Source organism: Mirounga angustirostris, unplaced genomic scaffold, assembly GCF_029215605.1.
Source record: "Mirounga angustirostris isolate CCGP_5_RB_7025 unplaced genomic scaffold, mMirAng1.0.hap1 SCAF_5, whole genome shotgun sequence".
NCBI classification, from domain to species: domain Eukaryota; kingdom Metazoa; phylum Chordata; class Mammalia; order Carnivora; family Phocidae; genus Mirounga; species Mirounga angustirostris.
The window spans coordinates 128,377,598-128,405,500 of NW_026991713.1; the positions used below are offsets into that span (position 1 = coordinate 128,377,598).

The following is a 27,903-nucleotide window of genomic DNA, read 5'->3' on the forward strand; positions in this document are numbered from 1 at the left end:
TTCAGTTCATGTGGGACTCTATTTTCTACTGCAATAGTATACTGCTGATTAAAATCTGTCCTGACCACTTTACCTGGTGTGGGGCATTATCTTTACACACACACACAAGGCAAGCGTAGGCTGGGCAGGCACAGATCTCTGTTCCACTTGGGGTCATCTGGGACACTCCAAGACTGGGGACTTGAATGAGCAGAAGGCTCTCCCACTCACAAGCCCAGCATTTGCAGCTGGCTGTCAGCTTCAACATCTCCATGGGGCTTCTTCATGTTGCCTGGGCTTCCTCAAAACATGGCTGCTGGGTGCCAAGGGATGTCCTTGTTAGTGACCCAGCATCACTTTTAGTGCATTATATTGACAGAGGCAGCCACAAAATCCTGCTCAATCTCAAGAGAGAAGGAAAACAGACTCTACCTCTAGGTGAAGTTGTGGCAAGGTTCTGGAGCAAAATACTGCTCTTTGGGAAAACACAATTTGCCATAGTTAATAACCTCCCATCCTATGACTTCATTCCTACCTCACTCTACTTTGTATTAGTCATTTTTATACTTGTTTAAGCTCCCCTATCCATAAACTTCTAGATGGCAAAAACTTAATTTTTGAATCTCAATTTTGTCATCTATGGTGACTTGCAAATTGTTGGCTTACACACAGTTTTGGCCCTAGGCTGTGAGCTAGTTTCATGAATATAATATCCTTTCAATAAAGATGCAATAAATTGAAAGCCTAATTGACAGAAGAGTTGCCTCCATTTCTCTTTACTTCCTATTTCTGGGACAGCTCCATGTTTCAGGTAAAAGAGCCTGAGAATAAGCTCTGACACGTTAGGTAACTGCTGTGAATTATCCTTCCAACATTCTTCAGTCTTCCTACTACTCATATGCTACCCAGGACTTGTCCTTGTGTGACTACAAGATGCCAATTAATCTACATCAGGAATATCACTCTACCTTGGCCTCCCACAGTGTTTTAGCACATCCAACAAGAACATTTCTCTCTATGTGTAAAATGCTTTGTCATCTCAAATAGATTGTTAGTCCTTTGAGGACAAAGGGCATTTTCTGTTTTACTCCCATGTATTTCTAACGTCCAGAACAATGCCATATATGCAGTAAGTGTCCAATAAACTACTGGGGAGATACCATCCTACTCTTACAGGGTCATTTCTCACTTTTATTCAGTTACAGTTGATTCTGCATATGAATCAGAGAAGAACAGGGAAGCAACACTAAAGTAACATACTTTTATTAAAAGTTTTCTAAGATCGGGAAGCCTGGGTGGCTCAGTCAGTGAAGCATCTGCCTTCGGCTCAGGTCATGATCCCAGCGTCCTGGAATCAAGTCCCACATGGGGCTCCCTGCTCAGCAGGGTGTTGGCTTCTCCCTCTGCCCACTCCTCTGCCTACTTGTGCACTTGCTCTCTCTCTCTGTCAAATCAATAAATAAAATCTTTAACAAAAAGAAAAAAACAAAGTTTTCTAAGATTAACTGATTTTGCAAACGGCAATGGGGAAATAACAGTCTGCTTTAGACTGCGTAGTCAGATTTAAATACAAACATGACAATGAGTTACTACTCCCATTGAATAATTTAGTTGTTTGTTTGTATAAAAGTACGTTGTAAATATTGAGGATTTAAAAACATTTTGTCCAGATTTCCCCCAAATACAATGGCTTTAGCCTGAAACTTAGGAGAAGCTGAAGATGAAAAGCAAATATCCAAGCACATCCAAGGGAAATGGAGGTGAAGCTTTTGGAACCTCAAGATCCAAAAGTCTTGATTCTTATCTGTGACTTCCTTCCTGTGGAACCTCTAATTTCTTTAAACTGCATTTCCTCAATTTTGTAAAATAGATACTATTTCTATTGTCAGTCAAGGAATTTTTAAAAAATAAAACTTCAGAGGTAATATAGTCAGGCTAAAAGAAGTTATGCTTTAGAATATTTTCTAAATAGCATGCATACAGAAAACTGGTTCTTAAGGAAGAAAATTTTATTTTACTAAGAATACGTCACTTTAGACAAAATCAACATTGTTTTCCATGGTTGTTAATACTTCTCTTCAACGAATACCCAATTTGAGCTCTATTCTTCATTGAATATGAAATTAGCATAGATAGATATAAACAGGATACAAATATCACATTATCAAATTTCTCAGAGGAATACAGTAAGTATTTTTATTTTACTTTGCTATGATATTTTTATCCCCTACTTTATTACGGGAGTATTTGATTTGGTCCCTTCCTACAAAGTAATTCAAAATGCTGACCCATGTTGCAATAGTGATTGAGAGTAAGAAGGTTAAAATACAGAAGACAAATTTTTTTTTTAGAAGACACATTTCATGGCTCATGGTGGAGAATATATAAGATACCAGAGATATTCAGAGAAATCTAAACTTTAAAAAAAAAACAAAACCCTAGTTTTCCATCTCATTTTGTGCTTAGACTTTGAAATTTTTAACTCAAGAAACCAAGAGATCTGAAAAAAATGACAGGGCTTTCCTGTTTTTCTAGTTCAGTATACAACACTGATAACCGTTTTCATTAAATAGACCTTTGTAATTGTACCGACTTACTTGCATGGCCCCAAGTTACTTGATTTATAAGGCTTGACACAGGAAGGAAGCATTAAGGTGCATAGGAATAAAAGGGCTGTGAATATTACAGAAATATTAAATCAATACACTAATGCATACATTTAAGATGTGAATCACGAATCTCCTCCTGTGGCCCGAACAACCTACATGTTGATTTTGAAAGATGTCACCAGTTGCCAGGAAAAATGGAGAGGCCATTCCAGTGCTCCGCCACTTCTCCATTACTTCTGAGAAAAACTGTCGTGGCACCAGAATGGTAGATGGCCGAGCCTCTGCAGCACCAAGTCATGGAAAGCTACATACACAGATTGCTGCTGTTTAGTTATGCTTCCATGAAATTTCAGAAGTAATGCAGTGGGTTGGTGATCTCCATAAACCCCCAAGAACCTGGTGCTGGAAAGTTTCCAGTAAACACCACGAATGAACAACATCACTTCATCATACCTTTTAGCCGCAAGACGGACTAACCAGGAGCTGAAATCCCCATGTCAGATACCGAAAGTCAATTAAAAATATTAAGATATCACTGCAATAACAATTTAGGGGGAGAAAAGATACTATGACAAAGCAGACCACAAATCAATTTCACTGTAGCTAAAGCTCCTTAATAATACTATGCCAAAAGATTGTACATCCAGAGTCGTCTGTAATGGGGTGGATATTTAAGGACAATGGGTGAAAACAACTCTCTTGAAGAACATGCATCAGGACTAGTATGGCTCTGCTACAGCGTTTGCTGAAACATTTTCCACGGCGGCTGGGAAGCAGCACCTGAGATCACATAAAATGAAAATATTGGTAGTCACAGGACTTTGAATAAAGAACTGCAAAATTAATGAAAATGACATGCATCAGGCAAATTGAGAAGTAATGTCGAGGTGATCTGTATGTAAGTTCTGTAAGTTCTGTAAATTCAAACTAAAGAATCTTTCCTGGGCACATATAGTTAATGAGAAAATGTAGTCCGACGAAGTCTGGATAAGGCACTAGCTCTCCAACTCACTCAGATCTAAGCAAAACTTAACACTGTTGTACGTTTTTTTGTTTGTTTTTTTTTTCTTTTTTTGTTTGTTTTATTTATTTATTCATGAGAGTCAGAGAGAGAGATAGAGAGAGGCAGCGGCAGAGGGAGAAGCAGACTCCCTGCCTAGCAGGGAGCCCGATGCGGGACTCGATCCCAGGACCCTGGGATCGTGACCTGAGCCAAAGGCAGACGCTTAACCATCTGAGCCACCCAGGCGTCCCAACACTGTTGTACGTTTAAAGATAAAGGTGACTCGTCAGATTCATGGATTGATGGATAATTCCCTTGGCTATTCTGCGTATTCCGATTAAACTGTCCTCATCAATCCCAACGAGGAACACAGACTTTTCATGTCACCTAACAGAAGAAGACAGTAGAGGAGCCGGCTTTTCTTTTCATGGTTGTTTTCTTTTTTCTTTTTTTTTTTTTAAAGATTTTTATTTATTTATTTAACAGAGATAGACAGAGAGCACAAGTAGGCAGAGCGGCAGACAGAGGGGGAGGGAGAACCAGGCTCTCCACCGAGCAGGGAGCCCGATGCGGGGCTCGATCCCAGGACCCCGGGATCATGACCTGAGCTGAAGGCAGCCGCTTAACCGACTGAGCCACCCAGGCGCCCCTCATGGTTGTTTTCTTAAAAGGAAGTAATGCTGGTTCAAAGGACACCATCAAGCAAAGGTCTTGGTGAGGACATCTTCATGCTGCTGCAGATGAAGGGTGCCAATTCCTACAGCAGGGGCTGACAGAGGGGGTCGGCTCACAAGACGGAGCTATGATTAGAGCAGAAAAGAAATAAAATGACCTTTTGACCTGATCAGAGCCCTGCTTTATTCTCCCGAGGCAGTGCATGCATTTCTCTTAGCTTGTTTAACCACAAATCACCTTTCTGGAAAAATAACGGGTTACCTAGAATAGACTGGAAGGAGATATTTGTCACAACTAAAAACTAAATTCCAGGCACCATAAGGGGAGATCAATGCTTGAATCTGTCCTGTTCTTCAGTAACTATTAGTTGATTTCAGCAGTAGAGTTTCCTAAAGTAGAACAAATGAAAATGATTTGATCCAGCAAACTAGTAACAAATGTGTGAACTGCGTTCTAATCAAAGCAGAATAGGAAGATAAACAGAAGCCCATTTGCTCTTCTCATTGTTCTTCCCTCCTGACAGTATAATCAGGAAGAATGTGGCCTTTGATGGACTATGTGCATGAGCTTTGTGCATGAGCCTCAAAGAAGCGTTAGTGGGCACCTCTTCTCCCATATTGTAAAACAAGCCTGCTCGTCACCCTGCTCCCCAGGGCTTGGATTGTGACCTTTAGGACAAGACTAGTGGGAAAGAAAGCTGACAGGTAAGGGCTTTTACTTTAAGTATAATCACTTTTTCTTACATGATACTCGCACATACACACATATATCTTGATAAACATTCAGCATTTTATTCCGAAAAAATAGCGTAAGTTAGATTTTATAGTTCAGTTTATCTTTAAAAGAATTGGACGGCTACTAGGGGAGAAAGCCATTTATTGGCATGCCAGGAGAAATAACACACATACACAAAACACTATAAGAGAGAAAGCTATTACCTTGCAGGCCAGTTGCTTTTCAAACCTTGGAGAAACAAAGCACCATGGACCCATGTTCTGAGGCTCCTCCTGACTCCAAATAAAATCTATAGCAGAAGAAATTTCATTTCAGTACTCCAGGTAAACCTACAATACACACACACTATATATATACAGTATATATGTACATACACAGACACATTATAGCCATATGTACACACATAGGTACATAGTGTATATGTATGTATAGGTCTCTTCAAGTAAATATATGACTTTCCAATATGGCATGGTGTTGCTTTTTTTTTTTTTTTTGACAAATGACAGTCATGTATCCAGCACCTCATTCATGATACAGAACCATTCTATCGACCCCCAAAATTCCCTCATCCTGGCCCTTTCAAGGCAACTTTCCTCCAGCCCCAACCTCTGGCAACCACTGAGGTTTTCTCTCTCCCCATAGTTTTGCCTTTTCCAGAATGTCAGATAAATGGAATTATATGATATGGAGCCTTTGGTTCTGGCTCCCTTGAACTAGCAAAATCCCAAAGGGGGTCCCAAAGCCATAGTTCACTCTCTTTTATTGTTGAATAGTATGCTATTGTAAGGATGTACCCTACATCCTTGTTTATTCATCCACAGGTTGAAGGACATCCTGGTGGCTTCCAGTTTGGGGCAGTTATGAATGAAGCTGCTGTAGACATTTTTCTGTGAACATGTCATTTCTCTTGGGTAAATACCTCGAGTAGACTGGCAACTCTCTGTTGGAACTGACAGACTGTTTTCCAGAGTGGCTGTACCACTTTCCATTTCCTCCTGCAGTGAAGGAGGCTTCCAACTGCTCTGCTTCCTCATCAGCTCTTGATATCGCCAACTTATTGTTTTGTTTTCATTTTAGCCATTCTAATAGGTGTGTAGCCATATCTCATTTTGGTTTCAATTGCATTTCCCTTATCACTACGGGATAAGATGCTGAGCATCTTTTCATATAGTTATTTGTCATCCCATTCTTTGGCTCAAATCTTTTGCCTAACCAAAGGTCATGAAGATTTTCTCCTTTTTCTCCCAGACGTTTTAGAGTTTTATGTTTTACATTTAGGTCTGTGATCTTGAGTTAATGTCTGTACCCAGGGCAGTCTGTACCCACATGTTGAAAAGGCTTGCCTTTTACAGTTACATCGATCTATCCTAGACAATAGTATAACACTGGTTACGTCCAACCTCTCAAGAAATGACAGGTCTTAAAGTGAGAGAAGGGGGGTGGGGCACAGAAAGGGACACCAGAAAAGACAAGGAAACATTGGCTCTAGCATGATTTTTTTTTTTTTCATATTTCCAGATTCCAAAAGATTCAGTCTCCTAAGGACCCTCACTGCCCCTGGAACCTCTTTTGATATGAGACGTTGGAACAGGTTTCAGGTATCTAAAACCCAAAGAACCCCACCAAGAACAACGCTGTACCTTTAACATGTTTGTATTTGCTCATCTCTTGCTGTAACAAATCCAGTGGGAAAGGACAGAGTTCCTCTAACCGGATGATGGCAAAGTCATGCTTTTTGGCCTCCAAGGATTCTCTTTGCTTCAGCAGGGCGTAGAAATGTTTACCGCAGCAGAACACGAGACTCTTGACCCTGTTGGGTAGAATGGAGTGAAGGAGAAATATCTGAAAGAATTGTATCAAAAGAAAGAGGAGACTGTGTAGATGAAAACGCTTCATTACAGAAGCAGGGAGGGGCTCTGCAGTTGGGTTCAGAAACATACTTTGCCCTGACAAGCCTTCTTCAGCAACACATGCCTCCAAAGCTCAATCTTCCACACATACTCTAACTTCTGCCCCGTGGATGCAAAGGACTTCTATCAGGATAGAGGAGATGTGGGTCACTTTGGGTTCCTTAGCATGAAGTAGGTTTCCCACTAATTAAAATTCTACTGCAGGGCGCCTGAGTGGCTCAGATGGTTAAGCGTCTGCCTTCAGCTCAGGTCATGATCCCAGGGTCCTGGGATCGAGTCCCGCATCGGGCTTCCCGCTCCTTGGGAGCCTGCTTCTCCCTCTGTTTCTCTCTGTCTCTCATGAATAAATAAATAAAATCTTTAAAAAAAATAAATAAATAAAATTCTACTGCAGAGCGTGAAAACAGATACACATCAAGTTACTTTTTGGGATCCACAGATGAATCGCCAATGACCGGCTTGAATGTTGTTCCTGGTGCCATTTCTTGAAGAGCTGACACAGCTGCCTAAGGAGGGGGAAAAAGCCACAAATCTATCAACCAAAGGAAGGAGCTGAAGATGGCTTGACTTTTAAGGGGTCTTTACCAAGAAATAACATCAAACTTTCCTCCTAGGACCGTAAGTAAACATATGTACTGATAAACACAATATCTTTCAAAAAAATGCCAATTGTGTGTATTTCGGAATAAAATTATTTTTTCAAGATTACGTAAGATTGCCTTTCGTCTGACGCTGCAACAAAATTTTAAGAATCAAAATTTCAGTTTGATCCCACTTTAGTCTCAATAAAAATATGCTTTCATCTGTTGGAGTCAGAAATGACATTTGTGAACAAAAACAGCTAAACTAGGACAAGGATTTCTGTCTTTAGGATTTTGACTATAATTTATAAGTGAAACCTAACAAGTCAGAACAAGCAAGAACAATACATGAATATTTCTGTGATGAAAAGAAATTTTATTCATGAGCTCAATTTAAGTAAGTACTTGTCTCAAAGAACTTAGCATAGACAACTCTAATACATTTCCCTATAGTCTAGTCCCAAATGGGAATACATTTTGACTGGTCTACTGATAGGTAGCCATGCTGATGTGGGATACTGTGATATAATTTAAAAAATTAATATTAGGGGCACCTGGGTGGCTCAGTCGTTTAGCGTCTGCCTTCAGCTCAGGTCATGATCCCAGGGTCCTGGGATCGAGCCCCCCATCAGGCTCCCTGCTCTGCGGGAAGCCTGCTTCTCCCTCTCCCACTCCCCCTGCTTGTGTCCCCTCTCTCGCTGTGTCTCTGTCTGTCAAATGAATAAATAAAATCTTTTTAAAAAAATTATTAACTAAAAGAATGAAATAAAAATATGTACTTTATATATTATCTATTGTATATATAATAATCTATTATATATAGATATATATTTATTTTATATCATATATATTTATTTTATTCTTATTTTTTATTTATTCTTATTGCTAAATAATGAATGATAGAAGCCATCTTTCTCCATCCTGAACCCTTGGTCAGCTCCCACTTCCTAGGGCAGGAATCAAAGGGAGCTGGAGGGGCGCCTGGCTGGCTCAGTCAGTGCAGCAAGTGACTCTTGATCTTAGGGCCATGAGTTCAAGCCCCACATGGGTGCATAGAGCTTACTAAGAAGAAAAAAAGAAAAAAGGGAATTGGAGTTCAGAGCTGGGTGGAAAATTTCGGTAGAATTTAGGTACCACTTGTCAGGCAAACTCCTGAGTCATGTTTGTCACATGGCAAGCCATCTCTGAATATGCATGGAGAGGGTGGACTTCTGTTCTGCTAGATCACTTGTACCAATAATCTAATTTTCAGTAAGAAATCAGACTTCAATAATGGTGGTACTCACAGTTAATAAAAGGACTTACATGTTTAATGAAGACAGTCAGCTACTTAATAAGAGTAGTTTTTCACTTGAAAATCTATAGGATAGCTGTTGTTATTTTTTGGGGGGGACAGGAGGGGAGAATCTTAAGCTCCATGCTCAGTGCGGAGCCTGATGCGGGGCTTCATCTGACGATCCTGAGATCATGACCTGAGCCAAAATCTAGAGTCGTACATTTACCCGTCAGAGCCACCCAGGTACCCCAGCTTTTGATATTTTTAAGGTTCCAAAGCAAGGCCTCACTTATTTGGTATTTTATATATATTAGACATGGGGAGAGGAGTGGACTATTGGGGCCAGAATGTGAACTCTTATTCTCATTAGAAACAGCAAAAAAATTCTCAATAAAATTTCCAATTGTTCACTCAGTACTTAGTTATACATATATATATTACATTTAATATGATTATACTCCTTTATAGTAACGATTGAGGGAGCAGGTGACACCCTTAGGGGTACAATGAAAGTTGGGTCAAGAATCCCAAACGTACATATTTCTTAGAAATAAATGATAGTAATTTGCATTATGACTTAGCCCCTTTCACACTGCAGTTTCAAAATATCTCTGTCAAAAGAGCCCCATCAGAAAGACTGTGTTAACGGGATTGCATTAATTTTTCCTGAATGTCCTGTGATGCTACTGGACCCCCGAGGCCATCTCAAAATGTGCATGGTGGGTTCGAGGAACAGTCGGTGGAGCAAGTGAGAATGAGGAGATCAAACCCGTGAACCCTGCCATGGGTGAGAGAACGGGCAGTGCCTTGCCCCAGTACGGGCTCCCAGAGTCGGCAGCAGGGAGAGGCAGGGGAGAAGCACGGAGGGCAGGATTTAAGGAGGCACCCACTCTGGGCTCAGGCAGGTGCTGACCGCCGGTGGACGCAACGCACTCACCGCTTTCAACACCCCTTGATTCCAAATATACATTCTCAAACCTTGGTGAGAAGCACAAGGAAGTCTTGAAGAGCCAAATCCTGAATGACTTATTTCACCTCATTTGCCTAGCATCCAAATAAGTGCAAAGGTTTTTTGAATGTTAATCCTAATTAAGACTCTCATATAAAACTGGAAAAAATTCTTGCCAATGGGAAAATATATGCTTAGTGATATTTATTATCTTGAACTCTGCGTATTTTTGTGATTTTAAAAAACATATTGTGGGGCGCTTGGGTGGCTCAGTTGGTTAAGCGTCCGACTCTTGATTTCGGCTCAGGTCATGATCTCAGGGTGGTGAGATCGAGCCCCATGTCTGTCTCTGCGCTGAGTGTGGAGCCTGCTTAGGATTCTCTCTCTTCCTTTCCCTCTGCTCTTCCCCCTCCTGCTCGCATGTGCATCCTCACTCTCTCGCGCTCTCTCTCCCCCACTCTCAAAAAAATAAAAATAAAAATAAAATAAAAAACATACTGTGTGCTTAACACTTAGTTCAGGTGAACCAAGATAAAATGTACCTTTTTAAAAAATATATTTATTTATTTGAGAGAGAGCAGGAGAGAGAGAAAATACATACCCTTTTAAATGTTACAGCAATAAGCTATATTGTCATAATGTTTGAAACAGGAGTCTACCCACAGGTAAATCATTTAACAAAAAAACCTCAGTAAAAGCCAATGAATATCACCCTGGTTTTCATCAAAATACTTAAAATTCCCAACCTGCTACTGTCAATATAGTACATTAGATCTGGTTTTCTCTGGTTTTGCTTTCAACAGTTTGTGTTACCCACAGTCAACCTAGGTCCAGAAACAGATGATCTTCCTCCTGACATATGGTCAGAAGGTCACTAGTAGCCTCACGCTATGTCACAATGCCTACATCATTCACCTACTTCATCTCATCGCATAGGCATTTTATCATCTCGCTCCATCACAAGAAGAAGGGTGAGCACAACAAGGTATTTTTAAAAAAGACCATATTCACATAACCTCTATTACAATATATTGTCATGATTGTTATATTTTATTATTAGTTCTTGTTAAGCTCTTACTGTGCCCAATTAAGAAATTAAACTTTATTATAGGTATGTATGTATAGGAAAAGACATGGTGAATGCAGGGTTTAGTACTATCTGCGACCTCAGGCATCCAATGGGAGTCTTAGAATGTATTCCCCACAAATAAGGGAAGGATATTGATGCTTCCACTATTTGCACTTTAAAACTTTTTCTAAAAAATTATTTCTGCTCACAGTGAGACTGAGTGCTCCCTATATACAAGTTATTCCGGAAAGATTTTTTTTTAAAAGAGAGAAAGCAGTGAGGCCAATTAAAACTAAAAGGATATTTCTGTTTAAATATAATTAGACACAAGGGGAGGTTGGGGGGGGGATAGGTGAAACAGGTGATGGGGATTAAGGAGTGCACATCTCAGATGAGCACCGAGTGATGTATGGAAGTGCTCAATCACCATATTGTACACCTGAAATCATGTAACATTGTATGTTAACTGGAATTAAAATTTAAATTTAAAAAGCCAATAAAATTTAAATAAATAAATAAAATTAGACACAGGAAAGAGAGGAAAGTATGTACAAAAATGACAAAAGGACATTACAGACCAATATCCCTGATGAACATGGAGGCAAAAATTCTCAACAAGATACTAGCTAATTGGATCCAACTGTACATTAAAAGGATTATTTACCACGATCAGGTGGGATTTATTCCTGGGCTGCAGGGGTGGTTCAATATCTGCAAATCAACCAACCTAATATACTACCTTAATAAAAGAAAGGATAAGAACCATACAATCCTCTTAATAGACGCAGAAAAAGCATTTGGCAAAATACAGCATCCTTTCTTAATAAAAACCCTCGACAAAGTAGGAATAGAGGGAACACACCAACATCATAAAGGCCATGTTGGAAGACCCACAGCAAATATCATTCTCAATGGGGAAAACCTGAGACCTTTTCCCCTAAGGTCAGGAACACAACAGGGATGTCCACTCTCACCACTGTTGTTCAACATAGTACTGCAAGCCCTAGCCTCAGCAATCAGACAACAAAATGAAATAAAAGGCATCTGAATTGGCAAAGAAGAAGTCAAACTCTCACTCTTCACAGATGACATGATACTCTATGTAGAAAACCCAGAAGACTCCACCAAAAAATTGCTAGAACTGATACGGGAATTCAGCAAAGTCGCAGTATATAAAATCAATGCACAGAAGTCTGTTGCATTTCTATATACTAATAATGAAGCAGCAGAAAGAGAAATCAAGGAATCAGTCCCATTTACAATTGCACCAAAAACCATAAGATACCTAGGAATAAATCTAACCAAAGAGGTAAAAGATCTGTACTCTGAAAACCATAGAACACTTCTGAAAGAAATTGAGAAAGACACAAAGAAATGGAAAAACATCCCATGCTCATGGATTAGAGGAAGAAATATTGTTAAAATGTCTACACTACCTGGGGTGCCTAGGTGGCTCAGTTAATCCCCTGCCTTTGGCTCAGGTCATGATCCCAGGGTCCTGAGATCAAGCCCCAGATTGGGCTCCCTGCTCAGCAGGGAGTCTGCTTCTCCTTCTGCCCCTCCCCTACCCCAGTTCATGCTCTTTCTCTCTCCCTCTCTGTGTGTCTGATATAAATAAATAAAATATTTTTTAAAAATGTCTATCCTACCCATAGCAATTTACACATTCAGTGCAATTCCTATCAAAATACCACCAGCACTTTTCACAGAGCTGGAACAAACAATTCTAAAATCTGTATAGAACCAGAAAAGACCCCGAATAGCCAAAGTAATGTTGAAAAAGAACCAAAGCTGGAGGCATCACAATTCCGGACTTCAAGCTGTACTATGAAGCTATATCATCAAGACAGTATGGTACTGACACAAAAACAGAGACAGAGATCAATAGAACAGAATAGAGAACCCAGAAATGGACCCTCAACTATATGGTCAAACAATCTTGGACAAAGCAGGAAAGAATATCCAATGGACGGGACGCCTGGGTGGCTCAGTCGGTTAAACGTTTGACTTCGGCTCAGGTCATGATCCCAGGGTCCTGGGATCGAGTCCCACATCAGACTCCTTGCTCATCGGAGAGCCTGCTTCTCCCTCTGCCACTCCCCCTGCTTGTGCTTTCTCTCTCTGACAAATAAAATCTTTAAAAAAAAAAAAAGAAAAGAAAAAGAATATCCAATGGAAAAAAGATAGTCTCTTCAACAAATGGTGTTGGGAAAATTGGACAGCAACACTCAGAAGAATGAAACTGGACCACTTTGTTACACCATACACAAAAATAAATTTAAAATAGATGAAAGACCTAAATGTGAGGCAGAAATCCATCAAAATCCTACAGGAGAACATAGGCAGCAACCTCTCTGACCTCAGCTGCAGCAAATTCCTACTAGATACCTCTCCAGAGGCAAGGGAAACAAACAAAAATAAATAATAATAATTATTTGGACTTATCAAGATAAAAAGCTTCTACACAACAAAGGAAACAATCAACAAAACTAAAAGGCAGCCTAGGGAATGGGGATACTTGCAAGCGACTATCAGACAAAGGGCTAGTATCCAAAATCTATAAAGAACTCATCAAACACAATACCCAAAAGCAAAAAATCCAGTCAAGAAATGGGCAGAAGACATGAACAGACATTTCTCCAAACAAGACACACAGATGGCCAACAGACACATGAAGAAGTGCTCAATGTTACTCATCATCAGGGAAACACAAATCAAAACCACAGTGAGATACTACCTCACACTGGACAGAATGGCTAAAATTAACCACTCAGGAAACAGCAAATGTTGGAGAGGATGCAGAGAAAGGAGAACCTTCTTAAACTGTTTGTAGGAATGCAAGGCTGGTGCAGCCACTCTGGGAAACAGTTTCCTCAAAAAGTTAAAAATAGAGCTACCCGGGTGCCTGGGTGGCTCAGTTGGTTAAGCAACTGCCTTCGGCTCAGGTCATGATCCTGGAGTCCCGGGATCGAATTCCGCATCCGCTTCTCCCTCTGACCCTCCCCGCTCTCATGTGCTCTCTCTCTCTTCTCTCATCCTCTCTCTCAAATAAATAAATAAAATCTTTAAAAATAAATAAATAAATAAATAAAAATAAAAATAGAGCTACCCTATGACCCAGCAACAGCACTAGGTATTAATCGAAAGGATACAAAAATAGTGACTCAAAGGGGCACCTGCACCCCAATGTTTATAGCAGCAATGTCCACAGTAGCCAAACTATGGAAAGAGCCCAGGTGTCCATCAACGGATGAATGGATAAAGATGATGTGGTATATATATACAATGGAATGTTACTCAGCCATCAAAAAGAATGAAATCTTGCCATTTGCAACAATGTGGATAGAACTAGAGGGTATTATGATAAGTGAAATAAGTCAGTCAGAGAAAGACAAATACCATATGATTTCACTCATATGTGGAATTTAAGAAACAAAACAGATGAACATAGGGGACAGGAAGGAAAAATAAAATAAGATGAAAATAAGAGAGAGAAACCAACCATAAGAGACTCTTAACTGCAGGAAACAAACTGAGGGTTGCTGGAGGGGAGGGGGGTGGGGAGATGGGGTAACTGGGTGATGGGCATTAAGGAAGGCACGTGATGTGATGAGCACTGGGTGTTCTATGCAACTGATGAGTCACTGAATTCTACCCCTGAAACTAATAATGCATCATATGTTAACAAACTTGAATTTAAATAAAAATTTTTATTTATTTTTGTTTTTTATTTTTTTTAAAGATTTTATTTATTTATTTGACAGAGAGAGACACAGCAAGAGAGGGAACACAAGCAGGGGGAGGGGGAGAGGGAGAAGCAGGCTTCCTGCTGAGCAGGGAGCCTAATGCAGGGCTCGATCCCAGGACCCTGGGATCATGACCTGAGCCAAAGGCAGATGCTCAACGACTGAGCCACGCAGGCGCCCCTAAATAAAAATTTTTAAAAATGACAAAAGGAGAAAAGCTTCCTAACTAGCTTTTTCTACTTACAGGGAACCTGAGTAACATCTTCGGAGAAGCAACGATGAGGGGTTTTCGGAAGTTCCGGACCATCTGTCTCCTGAGCAAGTGGAAATACTGTGCAGGAGTAGTCGGGTGCACCACGAACATGTTCACTGTGTCTCCATCTACCCCCTCTTCGACGCTGTCACACATCTGAGGGAGAAATGGAAGAAAGGAGCAAATGTTCAGGTTATCGCATTCAATCATAATGACCTGGGCTGTCCTAAGGGAAAGACATCTGTATACTGATAACTCCCAAACCGCATCTTCTACATAGATATGTATGGATCCTGTATTTCTTCCCCAAACTGTAGTTTTGTGTTTGCATCACACATAGTCTTTAATTTGCCTGCAATTTATTTCTGTATTCTAATTTTTATAAAATCATTTTTCTGTATTTTTACCTATCAATATAACTGTCCATCTGTCTATCTACTGTTCTATCTACCTTTCTACTGATCTGTCGTTTAGTTGTATGTTTTATCTGCACATATGCCAAAATCACTAATGATATTCACATACTAAGGTGATGTGTACAGGTATTTCCATTTACTCTGAAATACATCAGAAGATACTACAGGTTTATAGATAGAAGGATGATAATGAGTAGATGTGATAAAACAAGTATAGTATAATAAAATATTAATGGTAGAATCTAAGGGGTTGGCATATGAATGTTCACTGGAAAATCTTACAACTTTTCTGTATGTTTGAAAATTTTAATAATAAAATATTGGAAAGCCATATGCATAAAAAGACGTAGGTTAATGATCCTTACCAACGAATAACTGTGGATATTTCTGGGTGGTTACTTAAGTTTTTTTTTTAATGATCATGAATCATTTTATAAAAATACTATCACTACTTGAAAAAAATTTTAGGTAAAAATACAGATTCCTAGGCCCCACCCCGAAGAATCTGATCTGGTGTTGGTCCCTGTATCTCTATTTACAAAAAGCTCCACAGGTGATTCTGACGATCAGCCTGGTTTGGGAACCCCGACCTTTGCCATACAAGAACCACGTTAATGGCCATAAAACCATGACGCTGGTGTACCCAGATATCACGTTGATAAGGAATATTGACGTTGCATTAAATCTGTGTCTCAAATACTCCAAGGTCTTACAGTTTGAGGTGTGCATGAAGTGTCTACAGGAAGTAGCTCTATTTCAAAGCACCTCGGAAGCAGGAAGCATTTCTTGGAATCCAGAAGGCATGGGACATACCTGCAGGAACCGCTCTATGCGGCAAGAGGAGTGGTCGGGTCCAGCCCCGTCGTACCCGTGGGGAAGGAGAATAACGATGCCGCTCTGTAGGAGCCACTTGGCCTCCCCTGGAAAACCATGTGACAGGGAGTAAGAACTCTCTGAAGCAGGAACAGAACAGCCTGATGTGACTTGGGTAGTGAAACAAATTGAGTTTGCTGTCTGATCCCCTAAAATCATTTCCATTCCATGCACTTTCCAGCAGCGTTACATGCTTCAGAGGAAAATATCCACCCTACTGGCTGAAACCCAATAGGACATGTTCACTGAACGGGCTTTAGCAGATGAAGACAAATTAAAAGGGGAATGTCCCAGTTTCAAGGACAGCATGTATCTCTGATTCCAGGTGGCTCTTGCCTTTCCTCATGGCACCACTTACAACATAGGTCACCGTCCTCAGCCTGAGGGAGCAGGCACTTGAGGACGGCCTCTGGAGACATGTCAAAGCCCAGTCTCCTCAAGGCACTTTTCTTCCCTTTTTTTTTTTTTAAGTTCTTATTTATTTATTTGTCAGAAAGGGCAAGTGTGAGAGAGAGAGCACAAGCAGGGAGAGCGGCAGGCAGAAGGAGAAGCAGGCTCCCCACTGAGCAGGGAGCCCAATGCAGGACTCGATCCCAGGACCCTGAGATCATGACCTGGGCTGAAGGCAGACACTTAACCGACTGAGCCACCCAGGCATCCTGGCACTTTTCCTTCCTTACAAGTACAAGGTTACAGAGAAACACAGCAAAGGGAGGCCTGAAGTGTACAAATTCCAATCGTGGTTCCCCCAGAGAATGGGGTGACAGGGACTCACACTTGTACTTTACTACGTACCTTTGAATTTTACAATAAGCAGGTTCTGCTTTTGTAAATGATGATTAAAAACAATAAAGATGCACAACTACCAGTTTTCAGATACTTGAATATCCCTGGGTTGAGGGAAGTGGATTTTCAAGGCCGCCATTCGCTGACCACAAATCCTCACTAATGTCTCCATTGCCTGCTTGGTATTCATGTCACAGCTGCTCAACATGCCCCAAGCGCAGACCCGGAAGTCCATTGCCTAGGAGCTGGTGGGTACATGCCCTGCTCCCTACAGCCAAGCACACTCCCCTGGAGAAGGTGCTGCCTACAGTCAGAGTGGCCCCCAGCCCTCTGGCAGCGTTCATAACCATCCCATAGCTGCCAGGCCCCAAAAGATGGCAGGGCAGCCCCCCAACTCTCCTGAGGGGCTGTGCTACAGCATCTCATAAGCAGCTATGGCCCTGTCCATTCATTTGTCCCCAAGGGGCTAAGGCTGTGCCCCACATGCACATGCCAACACCAACCTCCAGAGATGAACGTGTCAAAAATGATCTGAGCACCATTGAAGAAATCACCAAACTGAGCCTCCCAGAGGGGCAGTAACTTGGGGCTTTCAATGCTCATTCCATATTCAAACCCCAGGACAGCTTCTTCTGACAACGGGCTGTTGCTGACCTGATGCAAAGGAAGAGAACAGAAACACTGTCATGCAAGGAAAGGTGAGACAAGAATCAGTAAAGCATCACAAACCTCTCAAAAGGGAGGAGGGGCACAGAGGGGAGCTTTCTTTCCATTCATCTCCGCGTTTCTTTGAGAAAGGAGATCTGCTCTCTGTGAATGACACATTTGGGGAACGTTGGCACAAAGAGAGAAGGAGGGGAAAGAATGGAATATGGGCATTAATGATTTTCTTTAAAGATAAGCAAAATTAGGGGTGCCTGGGTGGCTCAGTTGGTTAAGCATCCAACTCTTGATCTCAGCTTGGGTCTTGAGTTCAGGGTTGTGAGTTCAAGCCCCATGTTGGGGTCTACTTAAAAAAATAAAAAATAAAAAGTTATTTAAAAATTTTTTAAATGATAAACAAAATTAACTTCTCAGATAACCTATCTTTATTGCTGAGAGTAAAACTGTGTCATACAAGCTTTAAAAAAATGTATCACAAAACAAAGTCGGGGGAAGTTACCAAAAGTAAGCCTACCTTTGGTTAGAATCCACTATTCTAATATCCTAGCTGCACAATAAAGCAAAAGAACCATCACAACATGTTAAGATAAAAAAGAAAATCAGAACATAAAATTAGATCTCTGAGGAGGCAAAAAAGACAGGACAATTAAATGCAACACAATTCTACTCAGTCAGAGGATAACATGAGTGGATCTAAGGGTACCATGCTAAGTGAAATAAGTCACACAGAGAAAGACAAATACCATATGATTTCATTTGTATGTGAAATCTAAAAAAAAACAAGAGAAACGAAAAAACAAACAAAAGCAGAAACAGACCCATAAATACAGAGAACGAATTGGTGATCGCCAGGGGAGGGGGGGGATGGGCAAAGTGGATGGAAGAGAGACTGGGAAGTCCAGGCTTCCAGTGATGGAATGAATAAGTCACGGGGTGAAAGGTACAGCACAGGGAATATTGTCAATGGTAGTGGAACAGCGTAAGGTGACAGATGGTAGCTAGACTTGTGAGCACATCATGGTGTTGTACACCTGAAACTAAGACAACATTGTGCATCACTCTACTTCAATCAAAAAAAAAAAAAAAAGAGGGGTGCCTGGGTGGCTCAGTCATTAAATGTCTGCCTTCGGCTCGGGTCGTGATCCCAGGGTCCTGGGATCGAGCCCTGCATCGGGCTTCTTGCTCAGAGGGAAGCCTGCTGCCCTCTCCCATTCCCCCTGCTCGTGTTCCCTCTCTCACTGTGTCTCTCTCTGTCAAATAAATAAATAAAATCTTTAAAACAAAGATAAAATAAAAAATAAATAGAAATAAACACAACATGATTCTGAATGGGGTTGGAGGATGAGATGGTAGTCACATTTCAAGGTTCATTTCCTGACGTGGATGGTTGTACTGCGTGGTGGAGGAAAAGGTCCTTGTTTGCGGAAACATGCATTCAGGGCAGGAGGTGAGCAACCTGGTATTTCCAACTTGGTGTCTCAAATGTTTCAGAAGGAGAAAGAGTTCCTTTTGTATTGTACATCGAACTTTTTTTATAATTTCATCTTTGTTTCAAAATGTTTCTAAAAGATATTTGTAAGTCATGTATTTATAGAATATTAGCTGGCAATAAAAAGGAATGAGGTAGTGACAGGTGCCACTTGGATGAGCCCTGAAAACATGATGCTAAGAGAAAGAAGCCAGTCACAAAAGGCTGCTTATTTATACGATTCTGTCTGTACGAAAAGTCCAAAATAGGCAAATCAATAGAAAGAGAAAGTAGATTAACGGTTGTCAGCGGCAGAGTGGAGGAAGGCATGGGGAGACTCCTCCTGGGTATGGGATTTCTTTCTGGGGGTGATGAAAATGTTCCGAGACTAGATAGTGGTGATATTTGCAGCACTCTGTGAATATACTAAAAACCACTGAATTGTATACATTGAAAGACTGAATTCAAAAAGTTGTATCTCTTGGGGTGCCTGGGTGGCTCAGATGGTTAAGCGTCTGCCTTCAGCTCAGGTCATGGTCCCAGCGTCCTGGGATCGAGCGCGGCATCGGGCTCTCTGCTCAGCGGGGAGTCTGCTTCTCCCTCTTCCTCTGCCTCTCTCCCTGCTCATGCTCTCTCTCTCTCTCTGTATCTCTGTGTCTCAAATGAATAAATAAAATCTTTAAAAAAAAAAAAAGTTGTATCTCAATAAATCTTTTATTTATAAAAAAAACTCTTGAGGTGCCTAGGAGGCTCAGTCAGTTAAGCGTCCTACTCTTGGTTTCAGCTCAGGTCATGATCTCAGGGTCGTAAGATCTAGCCCCGGGCCAGGCTCCGCGCCTAACAGGGAGTCTGCTTGAGATTATCTCTGTCCCTCTCCCTCTGCCCCTTACCCTGAGAGGGCAGATGTGCACACTATCTCTCTAAAAACAAAACAAAACAAACAAAAAACTCTGTGAAAAAACTACATCTCCACTATGACTACAAGTATAAAAATTTGTGATTTATATGGTTAAGTTACTCAGTGACAATATAGAAAAATAAAAATAGATGATTTATTACCATGGTTAGGATTGTGTATAATTTGTCTTTTCTGATTTCTCTTTTGATTTCAGTTATAATTTGTATGTTACATTAATTTTAGAAGACAGCTACATTTCTCAGATTCCCGAGTGCATTGTAAATGGGGTTTAGACTGGAACCCACACCTTCTGTCTGTCCTCACCTCCTCATCTGTCTTCCTACCTGAAGCTGACATACCCACCCATGTTCTAAATTCATTCTTCCTTTCTGCTTCTTCACAAGCTTCATCACCTAATGCCTGTTTTCTGAACCCCTCCTCACTGGCTTTCCCCTCACAGCAGATAGAAATCAATAGCTCAAAAATGCAACGAGAAACATTCCCCTGACCCATGCTCTACAGCTGTAGCTTCCTTTCACAGTTAAGCTTCTAGAAGAATTATCTAATCCACTTGTCTCCAGTTCTGTAACTCCTGTTTACCCATCAAGCTAGTGCAATCCAGCTTCTGTTCTCACCGCTCCATGAAAACAGCTCTATGTGAGGTCGACCCTTGACCTTCCAGTTGCTAAATCCAATGGCCATGCTGTTCTTTCTCATCTATGACTTCTCCCTCCTTCAGTTCATGACACAGCGACTCCCAGTGCTCCTCCCGCCTTTCCGAATGCTCTTTTGGGAAATACTTTTCCTCTGCCAGCACCTTAAAAACTGTTTTTCCGAAGACCCTATCCCTTGGCCCTCTTCCCGTTCTGCTCTCTCCCAGGGACATAATCCCACCCTGTGGTTTCAAACATTTCTACACCCTGATGATGTCCAAACGTGTATCTCAAGACTAGATTCCTTCTTTAACTCCAGACATACGTATCTAATTGCCTTTCTGTAATGGACAAAACCTTCCATGTTCTTCAGCCACCTCAAAGGCAAATGTCCAAAACTGAATCCATCATCTTTCCTTACCAAACCCGTTCCTTCTCTTTACTCTGTATTTCGGTGAATGCCACCATCATATAGCAAATGTCCGAGTCAGGAAGCAGGACATAAGCAAGACTAGTCTTTCTTCTCCACTCCCTACATCTACCACTAAGTCCTATAGCTCTTCTCAAATCTGGCCCCATATTCCGTCTGCACTGCTACTGCTCTAATTCAGGTCCCTGCGATTTTCTGCCTAGACAACTGAGAAGCCTCCTTAGAAATTGTCCTTACCTCAGTAAAGCTGGGACAGAGAAACTGTCCAAAATTCTCATCCATCTTCAGCTTCCCAAGTACCATCAGGAGGGCTCTTTCTGATACAAAAACCTGATCACCTGTTCAAAATTCCTCCAAGGTTTCCAGCTTCCGTTACATTCCAAGTCTTTCACAATGTGGGGAGTCTGGCCAGGCTCCTCTTCCTTGCCCCTGTACCCACTTTGCAGCTGACTCTCCAGTCACATGAAGCTATTTGGAGTTCCTGTCCTCTCACTTCACAGGTTTTGTGTGTACGATTGTGCCCACCTGGAATGTCCTCCCTGCATGCATCAGACTAGGCAACTCCTCATGTCCCACCAGCCCCAGCTCAAATCTGCCTTCCTCTCCCAAGCTTCTCCTGATTTCCCAAGTAGACTTGCTGCACCTTCACCTATACATACAATGTACTTTATAAACTTGTATACGCATATCTACCTTCATGTCTTGGATTTATTAATGCTTTTATTTATTCCGAAATGCACTTGAGGTGGCTCATGATATACATAATATACAATGTGATAATGTAAATGTAAGTAGAGAGAAAAAAGATAAAGATTGAGACACAGAACAGAGGGGACAGACAACCTGGTTGTCTTTTGTAGAAACCTGTCTACAGACACCAAGGGTACCATGGCCTTCACCCCTTCCTGGGAGCCAGTGCTGACTGGGGAATGCCACACGGTTGCAGAACTCACGGTGCATATACAAGACAAACCACTGCTCAGTGAGCTGCAACCACTCTCAGGACCACGAGCAAGGAGTTCCTCCCAGGGTCTTCATATAAAGGACATGCTATTAGACAATTAATGAAATCTTTGACAGCATCCTCTTAATAGATGCAAGGCATTTACTTGGGGCTTTCTAAATAGTAATAGTCAAAATGAACTGATACTATGTATCAAGTCACAATTCAGAGAAGGACATGGGGGTGGCAGTATACTTCACATTTCAGTATCTAGATCCCCAATCTGACTTGATGAGGGGTAGATTTCAGACTAATGCAAAGAAAAGATGAGCTTCATGTCCTTTTAAGTAATTGTTCTGGAATCTTGCTTTTGACAAGCTAATTTTTTTAAATATTGAGTATCAGTAAACTCAAGATTATACTCAAACAAATGACTAGAATAGGAAGAAAGATTACATGACACTAAGCATACCTTGAAGGTTAATTTAACAAACATCATGTGCCCAGCACTATGCTAGCTATTAGAGAGATAAAAATGAAAAGACCCAGCCCCTGCCTTTGACTCTAATGACTAGAGCTCAGTGACTAGCACATAGAAGTATATGGTAATAGATATATTTGTCAAGCCCACTAAACTTTAGAAAATAAGGTAACCTTGAGAAAGCTGGGCATTTTTTAAAAAATAAGCTCTGTGCCCACTATGGTGCTTGAACCCATGACCCAAAGATCAAGAGTTTCACGCTCTACTGACTAAGCCAACCAAGTGCTCTAGGGTTTTTTTATTTTTTTTTAATAGGCAAGAAATGTTGACTTATTATCCACATCTTTGGCTTCCTTTAATGAATTCAGCAACACACAGATTACAACGTCACTTCTGGATTGACAAAATGAACATCCTTTTGACATTTACAAGTCTACAGATAAGTAGATGGAGTAACAGCTCTAGTCTACTCACTAGTATGCTCCTTCCATCCCAAGTGTATAGACCTCCATTCTCCACCCATTCAGCACCCTTTATTTCAAAAAGGATTGAACCCATGTTGCTAATGGCAAGATTTCATTTTTTTTTATGGCTGAGTAATATCTAGGTGGTATAACGCTAGGTGAAATAAGTCAGTCAGAAAAAGATAAATACCATATGACTTCACTCATGTATGGAATTTAAGAAATGAACAAAATGAATGAAAAGAAAAAGAGACAACAAACCAGACTCAGAGAACAAACTGGTCATGACCAGAGGGGAGGTGGTTAGGTAGATGGGGGGATGGAGGGAGGGAGGGATGGGGGGATGGGTGAAATACATGAAGGGATTAAAAGTACACTTATCTAGATGAGTACCAGGTGATGTATGGAAATGTTGAATCACTATATTGTATATCTGAAACTAATATAACACCATGTTAATTATACTAATTTAAAAAAAAATTGAACTCAAAGTTGCTAACATCTGCTTCTAGTTGCTTTAAGAATCCTGTAACTATAATTATTGGCACCTGGGTTTTACAATAAATTAAAAAGACATTCTACCTCTAGAAACCCCTTCTGATTAGGGTCCATATGGTTCAGAGGGATATAGGTGTCATCGGTCTTCTGGCAAACAACCATTGCGTGCCTCTGACTAAAAGTTCCACGGCCAACATCTTGCCCACTCAGACGCACATCAAAACCTTAAGCAAACAGGTAGGAAAAAAGAAAAATCCAGATTCCCATGAATAACTTAAGTATTAACAAGGCATGGTGACTCTGAATTCTTACACATCAGCTCATCCTGAAAATTTTCCTTAGCAGAGATTATCCTTATTAAAATAAACCTCTCCTATATTCAAAAGTCTGTGTAAGGTGAGAATATACAAGAGTGGAGAGTCATCATCCACTCTACAATCTTTAGAGGAAAATATCTTTCCAACTCATCCAGCACAGAGCCCTTTGGTTTCCCAGCAAGAAACGTTCTGCCATTTATTCTCTGATGAAGGTTACCAACATGACTTATACTAAGATCAAATTATATTGTCGAAAAGTTTAGAACCTCTCTAGTCGATGAAAATGACAGGAGATAGTTCTAATTCAAAACCTCAGGGGTCACATATAACAAATGTCATACAAAGCACTCCCTACCAGCTGTGCAGCTAACCAGAAACTTCTTACCCTGAGCAAGTAATGAGCCCAAGGCAAGAGCTTCTGCCGTGGCCCAGTCTAACTTTGTTCCATCCATCACTTTCTCCAGTCTGGACTGCAAAAAATGGAAGGGGAGGAAAAAAAAAAAGACACTTTTAAGAGTCTATCCCCTTTTTCACACTGAGTCCAAAAAATGTAATGCAACAACAGTAAGTATCAAAAGCACAATGTTAAGTAAAAGAGTAAGTGCAGAAGGAAACGTAAGAGGATGATAGCACTTCTAGGTTTTCAACCAGGCAAAACAAGCAGGCGCTTGGGTTAGTGGTTAACCTGTGCATGAAGGAGAGGAGATGGTGCCAGGGAGGGCACGAGGGAAACTATGTCTAATATTCTACTTCTTCAGCTGGATGGTAAGTACATAGATTGTTTTAAGAGTCTCTATGCCTGGGGCGCCTGGGTGGCTCAGTCGGTTAAGCATCCAACTTTTGGATTTGGCTCAGGCTATGATCTCATGGGTCATGAGATCGAGCCCCTCGAGGGGCTCCCTGCTCAGCGGGAGTCTGCTTGAACATTCTCTCCCTCTTCCCCTCCCCTCTCACCTCAAATAAATAAATCTTAAAAAATAAAGTCTCTTTACAGACAATAGTAACTTAAAAGGAAGTTAGGATTACAAAAATCATCCAGAGGACAGTGCCTCCATTCAAGTTTAAGAAAGGCGAAGGCCTTTGGCTCCTTGCTCCCCCACTTTCAGCATGGAGAGTCCCACGTTCTAGGAAACTCCAAGGCGCAGGCAAACCAAGACTTCAATCTGTATTTAACCTGAGACAATATGTAAAACTGAGACCTGCGTAAGGGTCTAAACAGTCGCCTTTGGGGTATGCGTGTTGACTTTTATTCATTTTTATTTAAGCTACCCCCCAAATGAAAGTGTTTTCTGCTCACTGGTCAGAAAAATCAAAACAGGCATTCCTGTGCCGCCATATCTATGATAATGGGCACGCAGTCCACATGCATATGATGTACTAAACATGTATGAATAAATAAATAAATGGAGGAAATGAGAAGTAGACCAAATCTGCAATGACTCTCAGTACCAAACCATGTGTGTGTAGGAAGGGAAGAAGAAAGAAAAAAGGAGAAGGGGACAAATCGGAGTTCAGTGACTATCAGTACCAAAACATCACCAGGATCGGCTCCCAGAACCTGGCGACCCACAATCAGTAACTCTCAAATTCGTTAGCCAACCGAAAAGACCAGATCAGTGCCGATTTCTTTGCTGCACGAGACAGTCACTGGAAATCGTAAGGCTCCCTACCTGAACGTACATCTTCAGAAGGTGACTGTGCATCTGGAGGTCCTCTGGCACCTCCACAGACTTCCCACCAATAAACCGCAGGAGGTCGAGGGGCACACCCGTGTCCCAGGTGCTAATGCAGGCTGGCGGCTGGACCAGGCCCTGCCAGTGGGCCTGCAGGTTGGTGGCCAGGGGGCTATAGTGTGCCATGTTGGTTAAATGGTTATTTAACTTCGAGTAGTAGGAGGATTTGATTTCCGACACCTCTTCCTGGGTCATGAGTCCACTGGCAATCAGGTGTTCTGCATAGGTGTCCGGGATGCTCTTTCGGGCTCTGTCCAGGAAACAGGGGAGAAAAGTCCATCTGATTTGCAACAATTGAAGACTGACAGACACAGTCATTGTCAAAGATATCACAGGGCATCATCACCATAAGAAGGCACACAGGGCACGTTCTGGAACTAGACAGCGGGGGTGGTTGCACAAATTGTTGAGTGTACTAGATGCCTCTGAATTGTTCATTTTAAAATGATCCATTTTATGTAACTTTCACTCCAATACCTTATTTTTTGTTTAAGGCAATGGTGAGTAACAACCTCTTGCAAGTAAGCAAGAAAAAAACAAATTCCTCTTTATAAGCTTTCAGCTACATCAAGGTAGAAATAATTAGTAGAGTTTCTCTATGAATTGGTACATTCTGGACAGTTACTTATAAGACTGATCTACATTGTCTACCCCTTTATTTCAAAAAGTATTGAACTCAACGTCACCAACATCTGTTTCCGGTGGCTTTAATAATCCAGTAACTATAATAATCAGTATCTCAGTTTTACAACAGTAATAATGCCACTCTATGTTCACGTAATACTTTAAACTACAAAGTTTGCTCACATACTTTATCGTATTTAGTCCTGACAAAAGTGAGAGGTAGACCAGATAGATTTTTTTTAATGGGGCCCTAAGCCACACCAAGCCACTCAGCATCTAAATTCAAAGCTAAACAGAGAACCCAGACTTGTTCTTCCAAGAGCAGTCTGCTACCTATGACCAGAAAGACCTGTAAAATGTCACTCAATTTATTCCTCTGCTTTCCTTTATACCTATGAAGAAATAAGGTGGGGAAGGGGCTCTGTTGTACTCTCTAATATCAAAAAAAATAAAATTCCAAATAACACATTCCTCTCTGTCACATTACTCTTCTATCCCAGTGCTGTCCAGCAGAAATGTAGTATGAGCCAATGTGTAATTAAAAATTTCTTAGTGGTCACATTAGAAAAAGCTTAAAAAAAATAGGTGGAATTAATTTTAGTAACATATTTATTTAACCCAATATATGCAGAATATGGTCACGTCAATGCTTTATCAACATAAAAATAACTATTGAGATAGTTTACATTTTTCTTGTCAGATGAAGTCTTTGGAATCTGGTGTGTATATTCCACTTACAGCCCCTCTCCAGCAGGACTGGCCACATTTCAAGTGTTCAGTAGCCACGTATGGTAGTGGCCTCCATATTGGATGGCATGGTTCTCAAGATTCCTTATAATCCATCATATTACCTCTTGCCGAGGCACCAAGTGAATCATGGAGGATCTGCTTCTGGTCCTGTCGATGGTATACTAAGTAGCTTCAGGCTACAGGCTCTGCCCAAGTCCTCCTACTTCAGTTTCCCATCTGCCAAGTGGGGTTGGTAAATTGCCTTTGTTTATTCCATGAGCAAACGAGTAGAGGTTGAAGAATATGGGGAGCTTTCCTGGGACCCATAGGGTGACCATCCCAGTTTGCTCAGGACTGTCCCAGTTTTAGCACTGGAAGTTCTGTGTACCCGGCAACCCAGGGAGTTGGTCACCCTACCTCAGAGTGTCTAATAAAAATAGTAAAACTAATGTGAGCACTATGGGGACGAGGGGATCTTCAAAGGAGGTTTAAAATTGTACCTGATGATTTTGTACATGACTGGGTTGGTGAAGAAGGGCTCGTCAAGCTCGTTGTGGCCCCACTGCCTGTAGCATAACAAATCAATAATCACATCCTTCCGGAAATGGCGCTGGTATTCAAAAGCCAGCTGTGTGGCACGGACCACTTCCTCTGGGCTGTCTCCATTGACATGGATGATGGCGCAGCCCACAAGCTTCCCTGAAACAGAGAAGACAGATGAAACCAGCCAGCTATCCCCAAACGACATTAGCCCACCTCCAAGTCCTGTTGCCTGTGTGGGGAGGCAGCCCACATACTCAGAGGTGATTTGGCTGGTTTCTTAAGAACCCATACTTTGGAGTCCAGCTGACAGGAAAGGGGTCATGTCCCAGCTCTGCAACTTACTCTGTGACCTTGGTAAAGTTATAAATCTCAGTCTTCTTATCTATAAAACTGAGATAATAGCTCCTACCTCTTAGCAATGTTGTAAAGATTGCATGAGTTAACAAAGAGAAGTCCTAGAATGTGTTCCCAGTATCTCTATCAAACTAATCACAAAAAATTCATAGGGACCTCTGGCTGGCTCAGTTGGAGGAGCAAGGGACTCTTGATCGTGGGGTCCTGAGTTCAAGCCTCACACTGGGTATAGAGATTACTTAAGA

The 27,903-nt window shown here is 41.2% G+C and overlaps 1 protein-coding gene across 4 annotated transcripts in view; it reads right to left on the reverse strand.

Moving 5' to 3' along the window:
* Positions 1-3,793: 3,793 nt before the first annotated feature.
* DHTKD1 (dehydrogenase E1 and transketolase domain containing 1) overlaps positions 3,794-27,903 on the reverse strand; it is a 50,369-nt gene continuing 26,259 nt past the window's right edge. Inside the window, exons 7-18 of one of the 4 annotated variants that reach the window (XR_010411712.1) lie at positions 27,262-27,460; positions 25,346-25,658; positions 24,061-24,145; positions 23,443-23,582; positions 17,364-17,514; positions 16,015-16,121; positions 14,777-14,941; positions 7,335-7,417; positions 6,642-6,811; positions 5,205-5,290; positions 4,528-4,655; positions 3,794-4,391 (exon numbers count right to left, since the gene is read on the reverse strand). Coding sequence is in view for 3 of the 4 variants with exons in the window: in XM_045874430.3 (XP_045730386.1) it covers positions 4,290-4,391; positions 5,205-5,290; positions 6,642-6,811; positions 7,335-7,417; positions 14,777-14,941; positions 16,015-16,121; positions 17,364-17,514; positions 23,443-23,582; positions 24,061-24,145; positions 25,346-25,658; positions 27,262-27,460 (1,601 nt within the window). In the remaining variant the exon portion in view is untranslated. Of the gene's footprint in view, positions 4,392-4,527; positions 4,656-5,204; positions 5,291-6,641; positions 6,812-7,334; positions 7,418-14,776; positions 14,942-16,014; positions 16,122-17,363; positions 17,515-23,442; positions 23,583-24,060; positions 24,146-25,345; positions 25,659-27,261; positions 27,461-27,903 lie in introns of those variants that run through there. The other 3 variants (XM_045874430.3, XM_054507366.2, XM_064592077.1) reach the window with 3 other exon arrangements.